General features: G+C 41.0%; 1 protein-coding gene across 1 annotated transcript in view; it reads left to right on the top strand.

The window, feature by feature from the left end:
• SLC35D1 (solute carrier family 35 member D1) overlaps positions 1-15,860 on the top strand; it is a 45,139-nt gene extending 29,279 nt beyond the window's left edge. Inside the window, exons 11-12 of the mRNA XM_028513388.2 lie at positions 1,738-1,820; positions 11,191-15,860. Coding sequence (XP_028369189.1) covers positions 1,738-1,820; positions 11,191-11,299 — 192 coding nt within the window. The 3' untranslated portion in view covers positions 11,300-15,860. The remainder of the gene's footprint in view (positions 1-1,737; positions 1,821-11,190) is intronic.
• The last annotated feature ends 8,245 nt before the right edge of the window (positions 15,861-24,105 follow it).

Genomic DNA, 24,105 nt, shown 5'->3' with positions numbered 1-24,105 from the left:
TCTTTCGCTAGCCTCTCAGTTCCTACCCTTTCAGCTCTGCTATGCTTGAGGATCCTAACCCTATAAACCAGAGGTGTCAAACTCATTTTCACTGGGGGCCACATCAGCCTTGTGGTTACTCTCAGAGGTCTGAATGTGATTTCAATTCCTTAACGGTTAAGGAGTAGTTACATTTATACAGTCCTAAAATTATTTTGGCCCTTTGAAGGCAACTACAAGGCTGATGTAGCCCCTGGTGAAAATGAGTTTGACACCCCTGGCTCAAACCCTTGGGTCAGCATTCCTTGTTCCTTTTAAGTAGAGGGGGAAAATTACTTAGAATAACTAGTTAAAAATAGGAATTCCTAGGCTTGCCTCAGATATAATTGAATCAGAATCTCTAAAGTAGAGCCTGGAAATTACCATCTTTAAAAGGTTTCCAGGTGATTTTCAGATATTACTAAAATCTGAGAATTAGCTTTGAGCTACCAGACCCTTCTGTGCTTCCTGGGTAGTTCTGCTTTGGGGATTGGTGTCTTTTCCTGATGCAAATCTTTGTTAGGTTGCCCTAATGGCTACTTAGAGTTTGTCTAACTTCTGATTGGTTTTGCACAATAAAGATTGGGTTCCCTTTCTAAAGTTCCTTGGTCAATTTATGCAAATTAATCTACCTTCTCCCTGGATCGCTGGATCTCTGTATTTTAAGAGAGGTCCTGTTACACATTTTCCCAAGTTGCCTACTATTGACATGCTTCGTTGTTCCCCTCTCAAATGATTAAAAAGACCTGCTCAAAGGTAACTTGCTTTCTCTATCTTTAGGCTTAGGAGAGGCCGACATCGTTTTGAATGCTCAAAGGGCACTCCATTATAAAAGTAATTTCGAAGTTTGTTTTTGGCATTTTAAAAGCACTATAGCACTTCACTTCTGTTTCAGAAGCCTAATTTAGTGGAGCCCAGTGCTGAAAATGTTTGTGGCACCGTTTCTAGCAGTTGTAAAGGCAGAGAAGGAGGCAATGCCTTATGAATGTGAAAGAAAGGAAGTTAGCAAAGAACTGAATAATAACCTTGGAAAATTCTATTCCACTTTTGCAGTGTGAATTTAACTAAAGGAGAGCCAGCCAGATAGGCAAATGATGCTTACACCTGGGGGTGGTAAAGGGTTAGGAGAGGTGATTTTAGAGATGCTACTTTGAGAGGACTTCCCATGTTTTTTTTTTTTGAAGATACCAAGGACAGTTTCTCTAAAAACGGTCTTCATGTTGGTAAACCCTCCACCGTTCCCTTTTTCTTTTCAAAAAAGAGGGAGAGAGTTTGCTTGTCAGCGGACTTTCCTTCTTTACTGTCCCCTCGCAGGTCAACAGTTACCGCAATGAGAGGAAAAGCATTCTTTTCTAAGGTTGCTAAGGGTGCCCTAGTGTTTTCTACCCTTAGTAACGGCAGTGTTTCTCTATTTGGATATATACTAGTAGTCCATACCACAGGGCAGAGAAAGTGTGATAATCCTGTTTATTTTCCAGTATTGGTGAAAGCATTTCATTTTTGGAGGGATCGACTGGGGAGAGGCTAGTGTTGTTTCTTTGTCAGTGTTCTTGCTCCTACTGCACTCATGTCAGGATTGGTGGATTTCCATTATTGTCTCTTTGGTTTTGCATTTTAAGAATAGGTATTTGATATTTGGCTCATGGCATGGGTGAGTTTATATGAATATTTAAAAAGCTCAGGTAAACCTATTTAACAGTGTATTGCCTTTTTTTTTAGAATATATTAATAACTTATATTGGAATGGTCTTTGGTGGAGATTATATTTTCACGTGGACGAACTTCATTGGCTTAAATATCAGGTAAGTAAAAATATTTAAATATAAACATTTTGGCAAGTAGGCTGTGGATACTCAGATAGTATCATGGTTAAGGTTGGGCTATTTAATGGCAAATTTGTTCATTTATTAACCAAACATTTATGGAGTGCCTACAATGTAATATCTTTAGATAGTGTTTTTTGAGAAAGGGAGAGAAAATAACCATTTTTTTCTATATTTTCCATTAAAATATCCATATTTTATGCATAATCACTGGGGACTCACTTCTGGAAGTTGAACTCCTTTTATTTAACACTTCAAAGAATAGACCTTTACTTAGTATGCTAGATGGCAGTACACTGTTCTCAAGAAAGTACAGGGTTAGAGAATACCAGGTCTATTAAAATGCTTTGTATGTGTCTCACTTTGACTGTGTCACTGCATTTCTTTAGATTTCATTTATCTTCATCAGTGATGAGGGTGACTTGTATGGAATACCTTTTTCAGCTCAAAAATTCTGAATATCATGTTTTTAAATCTATTTATATTCTTAAGAATTCTCAAATTTGTGTTTGGGCCAGGCCTCTGTCCTGAACTCAGGCTTGTGTATGTAACAGCCCACTTGACACCTTCAGCTGACATGTCCAAAACTGATCTCCTTTTAGTTTCTCTGAAGTCTGTTCTACCTAGAGCCCCTGCATCTGAGATGGAGACACCATTCTTCTAGCCTTTCAATTCAAAAACCTTGGCATCATCCTTTACTCTTCAACCTTATGCTCACTGTCTAGTGTGTTAGCAAATACTGTTGGCTCTACCCTCAGGATATACTCAGGAAAGGATCACTGCTGACCATCTGCATTGCTTCATTGTCATCTAAGCCACCAATGTCTCTTGCCTAAATTACTGCCTAATCTTCTACATTTATCCCTATTTTGACTAACTTCCCACCTACCCCACCCCCCAGTTCTACCCAGCAATTCTCAACAGAGTAAACAATGTATCCCTTGTACAAGGTAAGTCAGAACATATCCACTTTTTACCACCGCCCCCCCAACTCTCCATGCCCCAGAGTCCTAACAAGGCCCTACAAGATCTATCTCATCTCTATTTACCTCTCCAGTTTCAGCTCCTGCTTCTCTTCTCCCTCATTCCACTGCCTTCACACAGTTCCTTGCTGCTCCTTTAGCATGCTGAGCGTGCTCTCACTCTGGGGCCTTGTACAGGCTACTTCCTCTGCCTGGGACACTGTACTGCAGATACTTGTATGACCAGCTCCTTTACGCCTTCATGTTTTTGCCCAGATGTTACCTTCTGAAGGAAGTCTGCCCTAATCACCTTATTTAAAATGCAACCTGCTCTTCCCCTTTTGATACTTCCAAATGCTCTTATTCTGCTTTTCTAGTTACCCTTTTCAGAGCCCTTAATCTATTTCTAATATACTGTATAATTTGCCAAGTTATATTTATTGCCTATTTTCTGTTTCCCCTGCTAGAAGGTAACTTCCATGAGGATAGAGATCATTGTCTACTCAAGTTTCCCAAGCTCCTAGAATGAATCTTAGTAGTTGTTTAATAAATATTTGCTTGATGAATTCTGTATGGAATGGTGAAAAAGTACTTTGGGAACCATAAAGCTCTCTACTAGAATATGATAGTACCATCTTTCTACAATAACTTGAAACAAATTATATGACCTCTTTGACCTTTTATTTCTTCAAATGTAAACAAATGATAATACCTATTCTACCTTTCTTATGGATCAATATGAGAATTTAACATGAATGTTAAAAATCATGTATAATTCATATAAATATAACTATATAACCCATATGATTATAATATTATATCATTACATTATTAATACAACAATAATAAATAATTCATACATAATGAATAATTCATCATTGCTCCTTCCCTGACATCCTTTTGCCACTATTATTGTTTGCCTTTTAAAGGAAAAAATCAATTGTTATTTGAGGGGTTGGGAGATGGTGGGTATATTTGTGTGCCTGAGACTTGCATGTCACAGCAGGAAGGTGAGTGGCTGAGTCTCAGTCTATGCTTGGAGTTGCAGCTTGCCCGCTGTGGACTTTGAGTTCGTTGTTTATCTTTTCTGAGCTTCAGATTTTTTATGTGATGGGGGTGAAAATACCTGTCTTTTTAGAGTCGTTAGAATGGAATATCTAAGGGGTATAAAGTATGTACTTCATTGCTTAACATCTATACTTAGTAAGTATCTATTTCTTTCATTAAAATTTGTGAGGAAGGGCCAGGATATAAGGAGCAAAATGGTAAACCAGTTCTGTCTTTGGATGTGGCCTGAGTTTCATATATTTCTAAAAATCTGGATTAAAGAAAAATCTGGATGTACAGACCTAAGTCAGAGATGCTTCAGTTTTTTGTGGGGTTTTTTTTGTCTCCTTAAAATAAAATACCCAATAGCCAAAATAAACAAAAGCTTCTATTTGGATCTCTGCAGTTCAAATTTAAGATAATCTCATAAAAAAGGGTAGGTATCTTTTTTAACATTGCAAGCTACTTAAAATAACTTTTTAAGTTCCTGAGTATACTGGAATGTTATAATTTATGTCAGCCTAACATGTATCAAATCCAACATCTTCAAAATTCTTCCAGTGGAATTTCTGTTTGTGTCAGGTAGTATATTGCAGTTCTTGTTATCAGTACTATTTTGCTACCAAGCTTAGTTGATAATAATGTCATTGGTATTCTGTCCCTATGTGGTATTTTAATAATTTCTAATTGCTTTCATATTTTGTTGTAATACATTTTGCAAGTCATATCTCTTTAATCCCTGCTTTATGACAAGGCTAGGGAGAATAAATTATGTATTTAGTTAGCCAGTCAGCATTCAAATTATTGGTAGCATTGGGATTAGAATCTGTGTGACCTTCTGTTCAAATACTATTTCCATTACAGTGTGTTTTTCAACTTTTGTAAAGAAAAATACATATTGTCTGGGTTATTTTTCATGACTTTGTGGTATAATTTTCTTGATTTATCTTCCACTGGTTAGTAAGCAGGTTCGTAGGTTATGCATGTTTCTTTCTTTTTTTTTTTTTTAAATATAAAAACCAAACTTAAGGTGGCTACTTACCAGATTTTATTTTGGAGATGATGTCATTCCATCCTTGACTGACTGAACTTTGAAAGAAATCACTAATTGAACTGTATTCTTAAAGAATTCCATGATTAAACCCAGATACATCTAACCACCATCCTGCCTAGTTTTTCTCCTGTTTTAAGACAAATTTAAAAAGCTTTCTCTCTGGTATGATTCAAGTGCAAGAAGCATCAGGTTTGCATTGGTGGCTACTCAGTTCTGTTCAAATTTGATTCTGTGATTTGAGGAGGTATTTTTTTGAGGGGGGGTATGGCTAAGTTTGGCTGTTTCTAAATGCCTTTTTTTAGTGGTCACTTTCTAGGTGCTCATCTAAGCCTAAGACTGTGATAGAGAGGGTGGGGAATGAATAGTGAAGGGTGGTGCCTGAGCAGGCTACTCTACTGCTGTCAGTGGCTGGGCTCTGCCCTGTGGCTTTGACCCACGTAATGTAGCCTTTCTAGATGATGACATCACCATCCTCATAATTGCCCTGGCTGGCATTCTGAGAATCCCTGGAACTCATCTTTATCTGTGATTCCTTTCCCCTTCCATTAAAAAAAATTAATATAGACTTAAGTGTAGTAAAATTCACTCCTTTTAGTGTAGCGTTTTATGAGCTTTGACAAATGCATACAGTCTTGTATCTCCTACACCACGTTTAAGATAAAAAATAGTTTTATCACCCGCTTCCAGCCCCCCAAATCTCCCTATGTCCCTTTGCATTGAACTTCTGCCCCTGACAAATACCTGTGTTCTATCCATGTAGTGTCCAGAATGTCATATAATGATACATAATAGTATGTTGCTTTTGGTCTGGCTTCTTTCATTTAAGATTTTATGTTTACCAGTAGTTTGTACCTTTTTACTGCTGAGTAGTATTCCATTATGGATATATCACAGTTTATCCATTCACCAATTGAAAGACAAGTTTGCAGTTTTTATTTGTTTTGCACTTGTTGCTAAAATGTTTGCTTAGAAGTTTGCGTTGAACATAAATTTTTATTTTATTTGGGATAAATACCTAGGAGTGGAATTCCTGGGTATTATGGTAAGTGTATGTGTATAAGGGATTTCTAAACTATTTTTGAAAGTGTCTATACCATTTTGGTTATCTTGTTGGTTTTTTTTAAGATTTTATTTATTTTTAGACAAGGGAAGGGAGAGAGAAAGGGAAGGAGAGAAACATCGATGTGTGGTTGCCTCTTGCACGCCCCCTACTGGGGACATGACCCACAACCTGGGCATGCGCCCTGACTGGGAATCTAACCAGCGACCCTTTGATTTGCAGGCTGGCACTCAATCTGCTGAGCCACACCAGCCAGGGCTCATTTTGGTTATCTTAAAATTCCTAGGCAGATAGAATGGTTCACATCCTGGCCAGAATTCTGTGACTTCTATTTTTAAAGGGTGTGCACAGACCAACACTTATCCAAGTATAGAAAGGATACAGATAGATACCTGGGAAGGCAACAGATCAGAAGTTAATGCTTGTTGAATACCTGGTAGGTGAAAGCCACCTTTGTAGTGTCATCTGGGGGATGTTTAATCATCCCCCAGTTCACTATAATGAAATGGAGGTTCAGAGAGGTGAAGTAACTTTCCCAAAGTCACACAGCTACCATAGTAAGAATCAGAGCTGAGATTCTAACTTTGGTGTGACTTTTAAAATATGCCTCATAATTTAACCATGTGAGGGCACCTAGGGTAAGAAATTAAAATGGCCCCTCTTTGTTTTGAACATTTCCAAAGCCTCCTTGCTTATTTCCTGCCTGATTTGTCTTTATTCTCGTATTTCCCTTTGCAAGCAGGGTAAGAATTGAATCCTTGCTGAATCCTTTTTGTACATACATTAAAGGAAGTGACTACTTAGTGCATGCAAATCCATAGACTAATATTTATCTTCAGGGAACTTGTAATCTAGGTGGGAGAGTCCTTTATTTATAAATAAATACATGGTTGGTACCTTCCGGGTACCAAACATTGTTTTAGGCAATGAAGATAGAGTTGCTATCAAAACTGACCAAACCCTTGCCCTTCATGCAGTTTTCCTTCTACTAGAGGAGACAGAAAATGAATGGAGATAAATGAGGGAACTATTTACTGGTGATAAATGTTAGTTGTGATAAATAGTACTGCAGAAAAATAAAGCAGTATTTCAGGGGTGGGGGCACTTACTGAGGAGATTGCATTTTGTGTAAAGACCAAAAAAACAAAAATGGAGAGAATGAGCCACATTGATTTCTGGAGGGCAGAGCAAGTGAAGAGGCCCTGGAGTGGGAGCATGCTCAGTGTGTTCCAGGGACCACAGGGAGGCCAGTGTCGTGGGGTGGAGGGGAGTGAATGAAGCAAGAAGGGTACTTACGTAATACTGTTTTTTATTTTGTTTATTTATTTTATTGAATTTATTGGGGTGACACTGGTTAACAAAATCATACAGGTTTCAGGTGCACAATTCCACAACATACCATTTGTACCCTGTATTGTGTGTTTGGCCACCCCAAGTCAAGTCTCTGTTAGGGACTACTTTTAAGAGAAACGAAGACATTGGAGTCTTTTGAATAGAGGAGTGACATGATCTGATTCAGTTACAATAGGATTACTCTGGCCACTGTGCTGAGATTAGACTGAAGGAGGAGGGTGAGCGTGAAATGATTATGTTACTAGTACTGGCTTTCATTTATAGAAGAATCATATGACATTCATAACATTAAGCATTTATATAGCAATAATAGCAACAAGGCAGTTTTTGTATATTCTCTCAAAAGAGCTTTCAACAACTATCTATTTTAAGGATTTTATTTATTTCTAAAGAGATGGGAAGGAAAGGAGAAAGGAAAGGGGGGAAAATGTTGATGTACAAGAGATCTATTGACCAGTGGCCTGTCATATACCCCTAGTTGGGGACCTGGCCCACAACCCAGGCTTGTGCCCTGACTGGGAATCGAACCTGTGGTCTTTTGGTTCTTATGCCAGCACTCAATCCACTAAGTCACACCAGCCAGAGCTCAAGCTATTAATACACAGTGTTATAAAGTAGCTATCCAGACTGGCACCAGTAATTAAGGTTGTGGTAGTCTCAGAAACTAGAATCAAGCAGAGTTGCTTGGGAGACTTCATAGAGGAAAGCATACTTAGATAGGACTAGGCCTTGAACATTAGGTAGGCTTTGGGGAGGTAGAAAAGGGAAGGCTGGGTATTTCCAGCCATTGCTTGAAAGCACAAAGCTCTGAATGTAGACATTAGATGGGAGCTGGGGAGGATTAGCAGGAGGTACTCAGGTATGGTCAGAATGAGAGAATAATACTGGGAAAGTAGGCTGGCGCCCACCTAATATCAATATCTCAAATATTTCATAAGAGGAAGAATGAATGCCCACCTAAGAAAACACTCTGAGAGTTACTAATAAACTTCATGTAGACAAGAGTAATCGTTGTCTCAAGAGTAGATCCTCCTGGTGGTAGGTGTGGCAGACAAGTGAAGGGACCAGCAACCAACTCAGAGGCTGAGAGCTCAGGTCATGGGTTTTCCACTGTAAACGCAACTCTAGTCAGAGAGAAACCAGCTCTGTGAATCTCCCAGGGTCTGCATGTTTACTTATTAATTGGGATGATTTTTATTCTTATTAAAAATAACATGTCTTGAATGATTATTTTCAGAAATGCAGAAAATAGAAATAATAAAGAAATCACCTATAATTTTGCCATTCAGATATAGCCATTGTTAATATCCTTGTTGTGTTCCTTCCAGACTTTATTCTGGTGCATATCAATATACATATTCTTGTTCATTTAAATAAAATGGGGACTTCCAGCCAAGATGGAGGCATAGGTAGACACACTGTGCCTCCTCGTACAACCAAGATACAGACAACAACAATTTAGAAACAGAATAACAACCAGAACTGACAGAAAATTGAACTGTATGGAAGTCGGACAACCAAGAAATTAAAATAAACCTGTTCATCCAGACCGATAGGAGGGGTGGAGTCGGGCAGCCGGGCTCGGGTCCCAGCTCGGACAGCAGAGAGCTTTGAGACCAGGCGCGGTAAGGTGTCCAGGGTGCGCAAGACCGTAGTGGGTGGACCATGAGTGCGCAAGTGGCGGCTGGCAGACCCTGGCCTACGAGTGGCAAGCGGCAGACCCAGTGAGGCAGGAATTGTGAAGCAGTTCCTGTGTGCAACCCAGGATCCCAGTGCTGGGAAATCAGAGCCTCAGGCTATTGATTGAAAACACCTGTGGGGCTGAAGTGCCGGGAGAGACTCCCAGCCTCACAGGAGAGGTCCTTGGAAAGTCCCACAGGGTGCACGAGCCCACCCACATGGGAATTGGCACCAGAGGGGCCCAGTTTGCTTGGGGAAGCAGTGGAAGGGACTGAGGTCCAACAGAGAGCAGAACAGGCGCCATTGTTCCCACTCAGATCCCGCCCCCACATACAGCATCACAACACAGTGACTGGGGTGCCCTGCTCTGGTGAACACCTAAAGCTCCTCCCCTCTACTTAGCAGGTGCGACCAGACCAAAGGGAAAAAAAAAAAGATGGCTCAAACAGAATTAAAAGCCCCAGAACCCATCCTTTTAAGCGACTGAGAGATAGCCAACCTATCAGATGCATAGTTCAAAGCACTGGTGATCAAGATGCTCACAGAATTGGTTGATTTTGATCGCAAATTAGATGAACAAATGCAGGCTACAATAAAAGAAATGAAGGAAAGTGCACAGGAAACCAATAGTGATGGGAAGGAAACTGGGACTCAAATCAATGGAGTGGACCACAAGGAAGAAAGAAACAAGCAAACAGAAAAGAATGGAGAAATAAGAATTCAAAAAAAATGAGGAGAAGCTTAGGAACCTCCAGGACATCTTTAAACATTCCAACATCCAAATTATAGAGGTACTAGAAGGAGAAGGGGAAGAGCAAGAAATTGAAAACTTATTTGAACAAATAATAAAGGAGAACTCCCCCAATCTGGCAAAGGAAATAGACTTCCAGGAAGTCCAGGAAGCTCAGAGAGTCCCAAAGAAGTTGGAACCAAGGAGGAACACACCAAGGCACATCATAATTACATTACCCAAGATTAAAATGAAGGGGAGAATTCTAGAAGCAGCAAGAGATAAGGAGACAGTAACCTACAAAGGAGTTCCCATCAGACTGACAGCTGATTTCTCAAAAGAGACCTTACAGGCAAGAAGGGGCTGGAAAGAAGTATTCCAAGTCATGAAAGGCAAGGACCTACATCCAAGATTGCTCTACCCAGCAAAGCTATCATTTAGAATGGAAGGGCAGATAAAGTGCTTCCCAGATAAGGTCAAGTTAAAGGAGTTCATCATCACCAAGCCCTTATTTTATGAAATGTTAAAGAGACTTATCTAAGAAAAAGAAGATAAAAAATATGTATAGTAAAATGACAGCAAACTCACAATGATTAACAACCACACCTGAAACAAAAACTAAGCAAACAACTAGAACAGGAACAGAAGCACAGAAATGGAGATCACATGGAGGGTTAGCAACAGGGGAGTGGGAGGAGGAGAGAGTGGGAAAGGGTACAGAGAATAAGTAGCATAGATGATAGGTAGAAAATAGACAGGGGAGGGCAAGAATAATATGGGAAATGTAGAAGCTAAAGGACTTATGACACATGGACAGGAACTAAAGGGGGGGAATGTGGGTGGGAGAGGGTGTGCATGGTGGAGGAGAATGAAGGGGTAATGGGATAACTGTAATAGCATAATCAATAAAATATATTTTTAAAAATGGAAAAAATAAAATAGGATTAGGTAATACTTGATGTTTCATAAGATTATTTAAGATGTCATTGCCTGTTTTTATTTTATATCATTTTAATAGATGCATGGTGTTCTATTGATGAATTTCTATAATTCCTCACTGTTGGATATTTACTCTTTAATTTTCTGCTATTATAAATTTTGTGGTAAACACTTTGTCAGTAAGTCTGAGAACATGTGCACAGTTCATCAGTGAAGCAGATTGCTAGATCAAAGGATAAGCAGAACTCCAGGGTTTTTCATTTCAACTTGCTGTCTTCCAGAAAGCTTATATAAAATTGGCACCCCTGCTGACAGGTTCATGCAAACATTCGTTTTCCCAAAGTATCAGCAGCAGTGAATAATACCATAATGGGGGGAGCACTTCTAGGGTAGATGAAAATGCCGTGTCTGTTTTAATTTTACATGCCATTGACTTACAGGCAGCTCCACCCTTCACACTGGTCTCACCTACATTTGCCATCCCTTCCTTCCTCCCTCCCTAATGGTGGTGTTCTATTTTGCAGCATTGCTGGGAGCCTGGTGTATTCCTATATCACTTTCTCTGAAGAGCAGCTGAGCAAACAGTCGGAGGCCAGTAACAAGCTGGACATTAAGGGGAAAGGAGCAGTATGACCAGAGGATTGCTTCAACGGCACAGGCCCAAGATTTTGATGAGCTTGGAACACTGGCAATTCTTACACAGATACTAAGGTGTCTTGATTATGGAGAAATACCATTCCTTTGCACTTATACGACCAAGGATTGATTGCTGCCTTTTAAAATTTTATGAGAGAAACTTATAATTGACCCTATTTTAAATATGCCATTTGAATTAATTTATATCAGACTGGAAAATGCACCGGGCTTTCTAATTTATTTTTCTTTTGTGCTGACAGTGAAACAACATTGTTTTGAAACTGTTTCATTCCATAGTTTGAAACCCAGGTGTCCCGAGGCTGCATATACAAAGTTCTCCAAGTGGAGCTCCATCCTTCAAACTGTTGCTGTGTCTAGAAGCAGTTTTCACCTTCCTTCTGCTGGAACTGCAGCGGAATCTCTGAAATTTCTCCTTTGAATTGTATTTCTTAACGATTGCATTTTTTCCATAAGGGTATCATAACTGCATTTGCCAGCGAAAACCTTCGGCACTAAAAAAAATGAGAGGCTTTGAAGTGTATTGCTTTTCGTGTCGGCTTTCCTGAGAACTCACGGCATGAAGCAAGTGTACTCCTTGAAAATTTGCCATTCCCTCCTGGTTATGTAGGATGGGGATAGGAGTAATGGAAGAAGTAGGCCTTTTCCTCATTTATTTATCTGTCTGATCAATTCATTCAACTGAAATGTGTTCAGTATGTAACATGCTCCAGGCCTTGTATGAAGTGCTGGGGTACAGAGATGCTTTTCAGAAGTATGACAGTTGAATGATCTCACTTCTGTTGAAGTGAATGACAGTAAGACAGAGAACTTAGCTCTGTTAATCCATTCAGAAGATGTGACTGTGAACAAGACACAACTTTTTTCACTTCTCAGAAACTGCAATTCTAAAAGTGGGGTTAGACCTGCCCTACCTAACCTGCAGTCGTGTGAAACTAAATGCTACAATGTGAGATTGGATGCATGCGAAGAGCTGCATTTTGTGAACCATTCGGCCTAGAGAGTGGCAGGCAGGCAAGGTGACCACCATATATTTACCCGTGCTTCCCTTTCCTGGCTTTAGTTGCTACTTTTTTTACCCATCTTTGAAGCGTTATGATTGGGTCTTACATTTCTGAGTGTACTGGCTTGAGGAAAAAGGCCACTTAGATGTGTCTGGATTGCCAAGGTTTGGTCTTTGTCTGGCAGTGTCAGTGTTAGAGCCATCTCCTTTTCTCCTTAAACTATGCAAGCAAACCCCTCCCCTCTTGCCACTCCCACCTACATGTGTCCTTTGGCTCACTTAATGAGGACACCGCCCTCTCTGGAGAGCAGGGCTACGTTCTGGGAGAGCAGCTGTGGACGGGCATGGTCTGAATTGCCTCTTTGGTTGGGATAGGCTGTTAAACTAAACAGTCCCATGACGTGGCTCGGACACACTGACTTCGGGATGAGTGTTTGCTCAGGCCAGCGCAGCGAGGATGCGGGAGCCCGAGCACCTCTGCGCTGGTGCACGTGGTACCTTCCTGTTCATTGGGTGTTACAGTCCACTGGACTCCTTGGACCTAAACAATAAGTATTTTGGTGCCACTAGAGGGGACCTGGAAGGTTTTGATTTGTATTTTTGAAGAATTAGATTGAGGTCATTTTCATATTTATGCTTTTCCATTATTTTGTTTGGTCTTTATTAAAGCCTGGCCAGCAGTGCTGGGTTCCTAGAAGCGCCAGTTTTCACATTATGAGTTCCATGTCAGAGGTTCGAAGGCCTACGTTTTTCCAGTATCAGCCAATCTAAGGAACTTCCAGTGGGAGAGTAGGACCTTATCTTGGGAAAGATGGTTCTTATTATCCCTGTTTTATCAATGAGAAAACAAGACTCAAAGAAAGTAGATGGTTTGCTAATAAGTCAAAATTTATGGTTTTTTTTTCCATTGCACCATGCTGCTGTTAATTAACTGCCTTCCTCTGCAGGTGTAAGGAAACAGGCATGGTAGCTGGGTTACCTTGAGCTCTTTCAAGGGGACAAGCAGTTAACTGAGTCTGGAGTCAGAAGAATAGGCTTTGCAAATCAGGGAGCTCTATGTGGTGGATCACTGCCTCCTGAGGGGAAAGAGGCAGCATGAGGTTAAATCCTGAATTTGCCCTATGAGACAGATGGGCTGTGGTGAGGACTCTGAAAGCCAAATCATATGACTGTTGGCTCCTCTATTTTGAGTTAATGACATTGAAGTCCTCTTTGGCCAGTTTGCTTTTAGTCAGTGCCAGATTGATTTGAATAATCCTGGTTGGTGAGGCTACATGTTGTCCACGTGTCAGGTGATTTTTAATTACCTCGTGGCGTTGACTTCATGAGTCAGTCATTTGTAGCGTCCAACTTGCATGTAGGTTGTATCAGGAATCCGTGGAAAGTTTGGGTCAGTAAACCTGATATAAGATCTTCACGGAAAGAATAATAGAGTTTCACATTTGCATGGTTTGGAACAGTACCTAGGAATTTGGGTCCGCCTCTGCTTTTGTTATTATGGCGTCATTCAGTGAGCAAAGATTTACTGAGTGTCTCTTTTATGCCAGACAGTATACTAAACATTTTGTTTTGGGTGGCAAAATTATGCTCAGAGACTGAGATTGTTTTGCCAGTGTTTTATTGAACACATGTTCACTGTGGGAATTAGGATAATTTCCTAAGCCAATAACAAAATAACATACTCAAAGTAATGATAGACTAACTGCAGTATTGTTCCAGGCAAGGGTAGATGAGAGAAAATCCAAATTTAGTTGAGGTCTACAAGGTTGGTTCTCAGGAGAGACCGCTTAATCGACAGAGAGCTGCCTTCATTCAGCTGCCAGCACAAAAAGTCCCCTGCTGCTGGAGCAGATGGCTAGGGAACGATGGCAGTAGTGCTGGTGGGCAAGGAGTCCTTCTCTGAGGGGCTGCTGGCAGGCTGGTCAGAGAGTCACCATTACTATGGCAGAGCTAATGCCCAGAGGTCTCGGGAGAGCTATTTAGATCAGCAAGCCGAGCTTGCCCACACAGAACTCTCAAACAGACCTCACAAACTCTGCACAAACCTTTATGCCACTTACTGTCTAAGCATCTGCTTGCCAGAATTGCTTCCACATCCGGTGTTTTTTTCTTGGTAAGCCCCCAGGGTCACCCCTCAGCAGCTGAGATGATGTCATCATGACATATCTTACTTCACTTTTATATCGAAACAGCTTTACTCTTAAAACGACTTTATTTTAAGTAGCTTTGAAATCATGCCAAACCAATACACAACACTAAGCTCTGGGGAAACCGAGATGAACGGGGCAAGGTTCTTGTTCACAATTCCTTAGCAGGACCCTGACTGAAAGCAGCAGTTGAATGGAATCAATGATGTGAGAGTAAGAGCTGCCAGCAGTATGGCTGCTTAGGGGTGTCCCACCCATAAAGCTGAAACTTTTTCTTTAAGAGGACTTTTGTAATTCATACTAGTCTTTTAGCTCTGAGATGTGCCCAAGCTATTGGAATTCCGTGACTACCCTGAGCCCCTCCTCCCTCTACTGCATATATTCTTGCCTCCTCATAACTTTGTGTTATTGGTTCCTGCGTATCAGCAAAGCTGCAATTGATTTTTCCCTCAGAGGGGGAAAAAATAATACTATTCAAAATAAATGAGATATTGGATGAGAAACTTCTCACATGGTGCCGAGTGTGCATTAGGCACTTGACAGATTTTGTTACTATCATTTTATGGTGAGGTTTTAGTCAAAACAAGTTTCTTAATTTGTGCTCCTTAAATGCTAGAGGCCTGGACAATGTATTTCTTGAAAAATGTGACCCTGTACTTTGTTTGCTTCCAGAATCTTAAATGAGAGTTTCTGTTCAAAATCTTTTTTAAATACCTACTGGATATAATTGTGGCCATTATGTGATGCAGGTAATTCCACTTTTGTTTTAAAAAAAGGATGAAATTACTCGTATATTTTGATGGTAAATTTAAAAAAATATTTTATCTTAGAGGAAGATAATTACACTTCAGAATGATGACTGTTAAAACTTTCTCAGTTTGTCACCTCAAGGCAGCTCCCGTGCAGGCCCATCCTTCCTCCTTCCCGCCCTCGAGTTAGATGCGTGAAGCCAGGTCGCTGCCTCCGCGTCTGCGTCTGCATCCGCGTGTGGCTCAGCCGTCGGATTGTGAGCCGCTGGCACCTTTCTTACTGTGAGGACACCCCTTCATCAGGGTGTGAGGAGATACTCTAGGGTGTTTTGTTTTTAGCTTTCTTTTTAAAAAATAATTTTTAAAAGAAATCTGCTGGTTAGATTATCTCACAAAAAATATTTTTAGAGATTATTTTGTTCATTAATGTTTGTTTCTCATGCTGATGATCAACTGATTTTGTCTACAGATGTTGGCCTATTATAGTATTTTTTCAATATAGATTCTATTTACCAAATGCCATTTTAGTGTTTTTAAGAGGTACTGAGGATTGAGATTATGTAAATCAGGTGACATAACCATGAAAATTATGTGCCTAAATATTTTTGTAAAGTTGTCAAATAAATATGTTTTCCTGAACACATGTATCTATATTTTGTTTATCTGTTCACCATTAATGGACGCTTGGGTTGCTTCCTCCTTTTGGCTGTTGTGAATAATTCTGCTAATCGTGGTGTCTTAGTTTGTAACTATGCCAAAACCTTATCTTTTTTAATCTGACCTTTGATTTTGATTTTTCCCCCTGGCTCAAACTGACCTTACCCAGGTGTCCTGACTCACCCACCTCCCTCTCCCCAGCTTAATCATTAAGCCCTCAGGACAGTGAGGTTCTGGTCAACATCCAGCAGTCTTAGGAACAAAGTCCTGGGTCTACTGACCACTGAGACAGAGTTTTCCATCAAATTAGACAATATCTTGGTCTCAGCTGTGTTTCAGCTCTGGACCCAGGAAAGCAGAACGGTCCACAGAACAAACCCTTGAGAAGTTGAGCAGAGCTGGCATCAGAACTAGGTGCAATGATCAGTTACGCCCTACCCTGGCACCAACCAATCAGTGGAGACCACAGCCCTAGCTCCTTCAGTCACCACGATTTCTTTTTTTTCCCTGTATAATCCATCCCCTGGAAGCCATCAGGGAGTCAGGTCTTTGAGCGGGCGCTTACCTGTAACTTCAGGCTGGTGTCATCCTTACTTTCTTGGCTGCAAACTTCTGTTCATGTTTTACTGGACTCTGATGCTACAGGTAAATGAACCCCTTCAATCTGGTTACAAGTTTGGACGGCTGTAAATTACCATAGATTGGGTGCCTTAACCAACAAACATTTATTTCTCACAGTTCTAGAGGCTGGGAAGTACAAGATCAAGGTGCCAGCAGATCTAGGGGCTGGGGAGAGCCCACTTCTGAGTTTGGAAATGTTCATCTTTGCATGTCCTCACATGGGGGACAGCAGAGAGAGGAAGCAAGCTGTGTTTTGCTTCTTATCCTATCAGGAGGGCTCCAACCACATCACCTAATTACCTTCCAAAGTCCATCTCCAAATACCATCACATTGAGGATTTGGGTTTTAACATATGAATTTGGAGGGGACTCAAAACCATAGTAATGACTCTGCAAATGTGCTTTCAGTTACTTTGGAATTGCTGGGTCATATGGTAGTTGTATTTTTAATTTTTTGAACAACTGGTATACTTTTTTCCATTGTTGCTATACCATTGTACATTCCCACCAGCAGTGCACAAAGTGTTCCAACTTATCCACATCCTTGCCACCATTTGTCTTAGTGATAGTAGCCATCCTAGTGGGTATGAGGTGATAAGTCATTGTGGTTTTAAAAAAATTGTTGACACTGTTACAGATGACCCCCCACCTTGTCCCTCTCCACCAAACCAACCCCCCCCCCCCCACTTCACCACATTGTTGTCTGTGTCCATGGGCTATGCATATACACATAGATGTTCTTTGACTCATCTCTTCCAGTCTCCCCAACCCCCTCCTTCTGTTCCTAGTTTGTTCATCAGTTTATTTGGTTCATTAGATTCCACATATCTCATTGTGGTTTTGGTTTGTATTTCCCTAATGATTAGTAGTGTTTAGCATCTTTTCATATGCTCATCCATTTATATATTTTCTTTAGATAAATGTCTATTTGAGTCCATTTTTTAAGTCATGAGTTCTTTTTTAAAAAATATATTTTATTCATTATACTATTACAGTTGTCCTATTTCCCCCCCCTTCACTCTCCTCCACCCTGGACACCTGCTCCCACCCACATTCCCTCCCTTTAGTTCATGTCCATGTATCGTAATTTCCCATACTATTTTTGCCCTCCCCCTGTTTTCTACCGATCATCTATGCTACTTATTCTCTGTACCCTTTCCCCCTCTCTCCTCCTCCCACTCCCCTGTTGCTAACCCTCCATGTGATCTCCATTTCTGTGCTTCTGTTCCTGTTCTAGTTGTTTGCTTAGTTTTTGTTTCAGGTGTGGTTAATAATTGTGAGCTTGCGGTCATTCCACTGTACATGTTTTTTATCTTCTTTTTCTTAGATAAGTCCTTTTAACATTTCATATAATAAGGGCTGGGTGATGATGAACTCCTTTAACTTGACCTTATCTGAGAAGCATTTTATCTGCCCTTCCATTGTAAATGAAAGCTTTGCTGGATAGAGCAATCTTGGATGTAGGTCCTTGCCTTTCTTGAGTTGGAATACTTCTTCCCAGCCCCTTGACTGCAAGGTCTCTTTTGAAAAATCAGCTGACAGTCTGATGGGAACTCCTTTGTAGGTGACTGTCTCCTTATCTCTTGCTGCTTCTAGGATTCTCTCCTTCATTTTTACCTTGGCTAATGTAATTATGATGTGCCTTGGTGTGTTTCTTCTTGGGTCCAACTTCTTTGGGACTCTCTGACCTTCCTGGACTTCCTGGAAGTCTGTTTCCTTTGCCAGATTGGGGAAGTTCTCCATTATTTATTCAAATAAGTTTTCAATTTCTTGCTCTTCCTCTTCTCTTTCTGGCATCCCTATGATTCAGATGTTGGAATGTTTAAAAATGTCCTGGAGGTTCCTAAGCCTCTCCATTTTTTTTGAATTCTTGTTTCTTAATTCTTTTCTTTTGCTTGTTTCTTTCTTCCTTGTGGTCCACTCCATTGATTTGAGTCCCAGTTTCCTTCCCATCACTATTGGTTCCCTGTACATTTTCCTTTATTTCACTTAGCATGACCTTCATTTTTTCATCTAATTTGCGACCAAATTCAACCAATTCTGTGAGCATCTTGATCACCAGTGCTTTGAACTGTGCATCTGATAGGTTGGCTATCTCTTCATCACTTAGTTGAATTTTTTCTGGAGCTTTGACCTGTTCTTTTGTTTGAGCCTTTTTTGTGTGTGTTGACGCACCTGTTACATAATGAGGGGTGACTCTATATGTGGGGGAGGAGTCCGAGAGGGAACAATGGCGCTTGCTCCACTCTCTGCTGGATTTCAGTCCCTTCCGCCGCTTCCCACAAGTAAAATGGGCCTTTCTGGTGCTGATTCCTGGGTGAGTGGGTTTGTGTACATTTTAGGACCCTGTGGGTCTCTCCAGTGAACTCTCCTGTGAGGCTGGGAGCTTCTCCCGGGACCTCAACCCCCACAGGTGTTTTCAGTTGGTGTTTTGAAGCTTTATTTCCCTGAGCTGGGACCCTGGGTTGTGCAGTCTGTCCCGCTCCCCAGTTTCTCCTGGTTTATCTGCACGTGAATGGGGGACCACATGTTCTGCCAGCTGCCTTGCACACTATGCCCCTCCACAAGCTGCCACCTTGTGTGCCCAGGATCCACCCACCGCCACTTTTTTTGCTGCAACCCCTCTCTGCCCAGCCGCCAGACTCCACCCCTCCTATCGGTCTCGGTGAGTGTGTCTACTTTAACTCCTTGGTTGTCAGACTTCCATACAGTTCAATTTTCTGTCAGTACTGGTTGTTTTTTTGTTTCTAAATTTTTGTTGTCCTTATTTTGGTTGTGTGAGAAGGCACAGTGTGTCTACCTATGCCTCCATCTTGGGTGGAAGTCCCATAAGAGTTCTTTATATATTCTGAGTTTTAGACCCTTATCAAATATATTATTTACAAATATTTTCTCCCATTGGTTGCCTTTTCACTCCTGTGTACTTTGACGCAGTTTTAAAATTTGATGTAGTACAGTTTATGTATTTTTACTTCTGTTGACTCTGCTTTTGGTGTCATTATCCTTTTTTTTTCTACCAAGAGTGTTATAATTTTAGGTGTTACATTTAGGTCTTGGGTCCATTTTTAGTTTTTGTATATGGTGTAAGGTAAGGTCCAACTCCATTCATTTGCAGGTGAATATCCAGTGTTCCTGACACCTGTATGTTGAACAGATTGTCCTTAAGGCTTGTGTTCTAATTAACTTTTCAAAGTCCTCATAGAGTTTGAGTCTTTTTCCTTCTAAGTTGTAATATATGCTCTTTCATTTAGCCCTTAGCTCATTTCTTGTCTCGCTTGGCTTTTGCACTCAAGGCTGTTGGTAGTGGGGGCTCCACAGAAGAGGCGTGGTGGGGAGGAGCAGAGCACACAGCTGGTTCGTGCACCCACAGCAGGTGAGCAGAGACCAGTCCCTCCAGGACTTATTTCCTATAGCGCTCACCATGTCTTTGCTCAGCCAGGCAGCCAGCCAGACTGAGCTAACAGGGGCAAGCACCCAGCCTCTCTCTCCGACTGAAGCCTGGCACAACCATGTGTTACAGATGAAGCTAGATCAGTGAGATGCAGTTGTCCAATGCAGCTGTGGAACCCTAATCAGTCTGACTCGAAAGACCTTTACTTTTCACTCCCATATTAGGTTCTTGTTACTCCTGATCTGCTTACATTACTTGGGGGTACCAAGGTCATTGCCACAATATGCATGTGAAAGGCCATTCATTCTTAAAATTCACATGCCACAGATTGAAAGCTTAGGCCTGAGCTGGTAGCTGATTGAATCTAAGGAAAAGCAGCCATGCTTTTCCAGCTGTGCTGATAGTGCCCTCTTGTGGTAACAGCTGCCGTTGGAGGTAAACGGTTGCTTTCCAAGAAAGAAAAATACTGCTACTGAGGAGGACTTATTACATGCTTTTATGGAGTTAGGCCTTTATCACGCCTTTTTGCATTACTTTACCATTGGAAAAATGGTGGCTTAAACATGGCTAGGTAAGGGATTTGTCCAACGTGCCCTAATAAATTTAAATTTGTATTTTGATTCCCAAACCTTTTCTAAAGGACTGCAGGTTAACATCCCTAGGTGTTAACTAGGAGAGTGCAATCTAGGGTGCCTCCTCCTATCTGCTTATGCTTAAGATAATTCATTTTTTTAATGAAGATTTTTGAGAAGAGTGTAATTGATGACAGATTCATGAAACTGAGAATGTATGGGAAGAACATCATTGTGCCTGGGAAAGGAAGTGGAATTTTCTTGGAAAAATGTCATTTCAGCTGATTAAGGACAACTAGGATTCAAATTAAGTTTTGGAGGGACAGCCCTCTAGCACTCCAGGGTCACGTCGTCTGCCTGTGTCTGGGTTCATTCCCCCTTGATGTCTTTAGACCACAGGCCATCCTCTCCGGTGACCCTCCCTGAGCAGCTTGGACACGGCCCCCACTACTCTGTTCCCATGCTTTATCTCCACAGTACCAGTCTCCTCTAATCAAATTTATGCTTTAAGAAGGCAGAGAGGTTGGTGTGTTTTGTTTCCTGTAGTGTCCCTGGCATCTAGAACAGTGCTGGGCACACTGTAGGTACACGATGTTTCCTGAATAAATAGAGTAGCCAGTTAATAGCTACATTTTTTAAGCACAGCAAGGCAGAAACATGGCCTCATCTTCATTTTAGATAGACCATGCCAGCTGCATGATTTGAATTGTATCCTGTAGGCCAGGTGTTGACAATTCAAATCTTACAGACACCAGGCAGGTAAAAACTGAATCTGAATGGTTGCAACCAATACATACAACAGTTGAGTGGTAGGGCTTGTGGTAACTAGCTGCTTAAAGGTATTCAAAGTAAAACTAAACAGAAAATCTGCCAGGTAGATCTGACCCACTTCAGCAAGATCACTGAGGATGCTGTTCAGATTACTGTCAGGTGGGGGAGGAGGCCAAAGGAGGACAGGACTCTCCAGATGAGGCCAACCCAAAAAGTCTGTTTAGTTTTGTCTGTAAAATAAAAGACACATTTTTCATTTTCACCAATAACTTTATTGTAATTTGGATATTTTGAGTTATGTCAGCTATCTCCCGCTATTGGCTCCTGGTGGGTAGAGGCCAGGGATACTGCTAAACATCTTCCAGTGCATAAGACAGCGCCACAGCAAAAAATTATTTGGCCAAAATGTCAATAGTACAAAGAAACTTTGCAAACCAATTTTGACATGTTTGATCAGTCACAGTAGCACCTTCTCCATACACGGCACAAATCTTTTTTTGTGTGTTTCAGCTGCAATACCTTTCTTGAAATAGAAAAGCATAATACACCAAAAGTGTTGCATATTTTCTTCCATCTTTAATATTAAAATGGCTGTATAAAAGTTCACCAATTTTTTTTAAATGCATGCTGATATGACAGCTGTCATAATGCAATCTAACAAAACTGTTTTGAATGAAGCAAAAGACAACTAAGCACTACTGGAGCCATTGTACAGAAAAAAAGTAAACGAACATTTTGCCACCCCGCCCAATACATCAGCTAGAGAAGGCTGTTGTACAGTCCTGGGGAGAAACAATAGAGTTCTAAAGTACAGTTGTAAAAGCACAGAAGAGAAGTAAGTTTGGTGTTATTTAAGGAGAGAGAATTAACAGGTGATAAAATCTTGTCCCTATTTTTTCATTTATCAGTAAAGCTGTTATGATTTTAAAAAAATAAATCTGATGTCTTGAGGAGACCATTTGAAATTAAGGAAACCAAATGTGAACATTTTTAAGCTATTTAACGTAGGTTTCATGTGTCTTCCAAAAAAGGTAATACCTAACATGTAGCAATGGAGTACAGTACCTGCTCTGCCACAGTAAAAATATTTACTGAGCATTTGCTACATGCTAGGTAGGCAGTTTTTCTTAGCACCATCCATATTGATACATTTTAACAGTCCACCAAGGGATGTCCAACTTTTTGATGTCTCTGGGCCTCACTGGAAGAAGAGTTGTCTTGGGCCACACATTAATACATTGCAACACGTAATCACAAAGAAATCTCAATGTTTTAAGTAAACCTACGATTTTGTATTGGGCTGCATTCACAGCCATCCTGGGCCCTGGGGTTGGACATCCCTGCCTAAGCAATCCTTTAAAGTCAGTCCTATTATATTTAGTGTAAGGAAACTAGCACAGGAAGGCTCCATTGTTTGGACAGTGGTAACTGAGAAAGTCTTTGCTTTAAAGACTATAAATTTGCCCTCCTGTAAGGCCTACCTTTTGGGCTGAGTTCATGGAACTGCCTAGAATGGGCAGAACAGTGTAATGTTTGAGTATGAAAGAAATGTCAAATTACTTGTTATTCTTGTACGTCAAATTAGAGTAGTTCCCCTCTTGCTACCTAGCAGGAAATTCAGTCCCAATCCTTCTCTAAAGTTATACAAGATTCAATGGAATTAATTGCCTGTTGCCTGGAAAACAGAAGAGGGACTTCTTGTGTCTATCCCCTCATGGTCACTGTTGAACATCTCAATGACTAACTCAAGTATTCTTTGAAGGCAGGTGGCACCAGATTGCAAACTTTGGCATGGCAATAGTTTCCACTACTCTAAGTTTCAGAGCCTGGAGTCCAGGTGGTCTTACGCCCCATGCGGCCTTTCCTCTGATGGTTTGCTTAGAGGAGAGTCATTCTCCTTCTCTAGCTCTGCTCAGAACCTTTTTTCCAGTTTGGAGACTTTCTCCTTTCCAGAACTCAGCCTTGTGAGGAAAAGGCTAGGATAGGTTGTTTCCAAGTAACATCTGCTTTCAACATTCAACATGCTTTATCCCTCAAATAACTTAGGAAAATGGGTGAACAAAATCCAGGTCATAGGAAAAAGGGCATCTTTCAGCCTCTCCAGGTGGCTGTTTCCCCATTTGTAAATGGGAGACCTGTTGTGAGGATTGGTCTATGAGTATTTAGCACAGTGCATCTAACAGCATCCAGTAGTCGTACATGATTTTATTTGCAATAGGCTCGTTTTAGCTGCCTAATAATGGTTCTTTGGTGCTCAGCACATGCTCCTTTTGAGGGAATGCTTCTTCCTCAACTGTTCTGACCAAGTGAATACAAAAGGACCTGTTGCTTTATGCGAGCCACCTGCCAGCCACTGATCCACTGGCTACTGGGTGGCTAACAGAACTTCACTGGCAATGGAAACTGATAGGCCAAGGGTTGAGGCCATGGCACTAGCCATACACATAAATTATTAAATGCCATGAAGGAAAAGGACAGAGGTATCAGATTTTGTGTAAGAAGCTCAGTCTAGGTAGCTGAGCTTTGGACAAAATCATTTTTTTATTTTGGGCCTTAAGTTTTCCCTTTGTTAAACAAGAGGACCAAGTGGGAGGCTCCAGAAGGGCCACATCTGGGCCTTCACACACTCCTCTTGCCCAGCAGCTTCAGTTGCAGGGTTCTTGTTGCTCTGCACAAAACCCAGTGCCCAGGGTTCAGGGGGAGCCACTGTATGTACCAAAGCACGCCTCTCTGCCAGACTCACAACACAACAGAACCAACTGCCAAGTGAATGCTGGCGAAAATTTGAAGGCTACCACAAGTTTGCAATTCTGAAATACACAGTGCTCTCAAAACCAAGTTTTTTTTCTTGAGTTTGTTGCCAAACTCACTTGA

Source organism: Phyllostomus discolor, chromosome 5 (genome assembly GCF_004126475.2).
Source record: "Phyllostomus discolor isolate MPI-MPIP mPhyDis1 chromosome 5, mPhyDis1.pri.v3, whole genome shotgun sequence".
Classification (NCBI taxonomy): domain Eukaryota; kingdom Metazoa; phylum Chordata; class Mammalia; order Chiroptera; family Phyllostomidae; genus Phyllostomus; species Phyllostomus discolor.
This window is presented reverse-complemented; position numbering and strand designations above follow the sequence as displayed.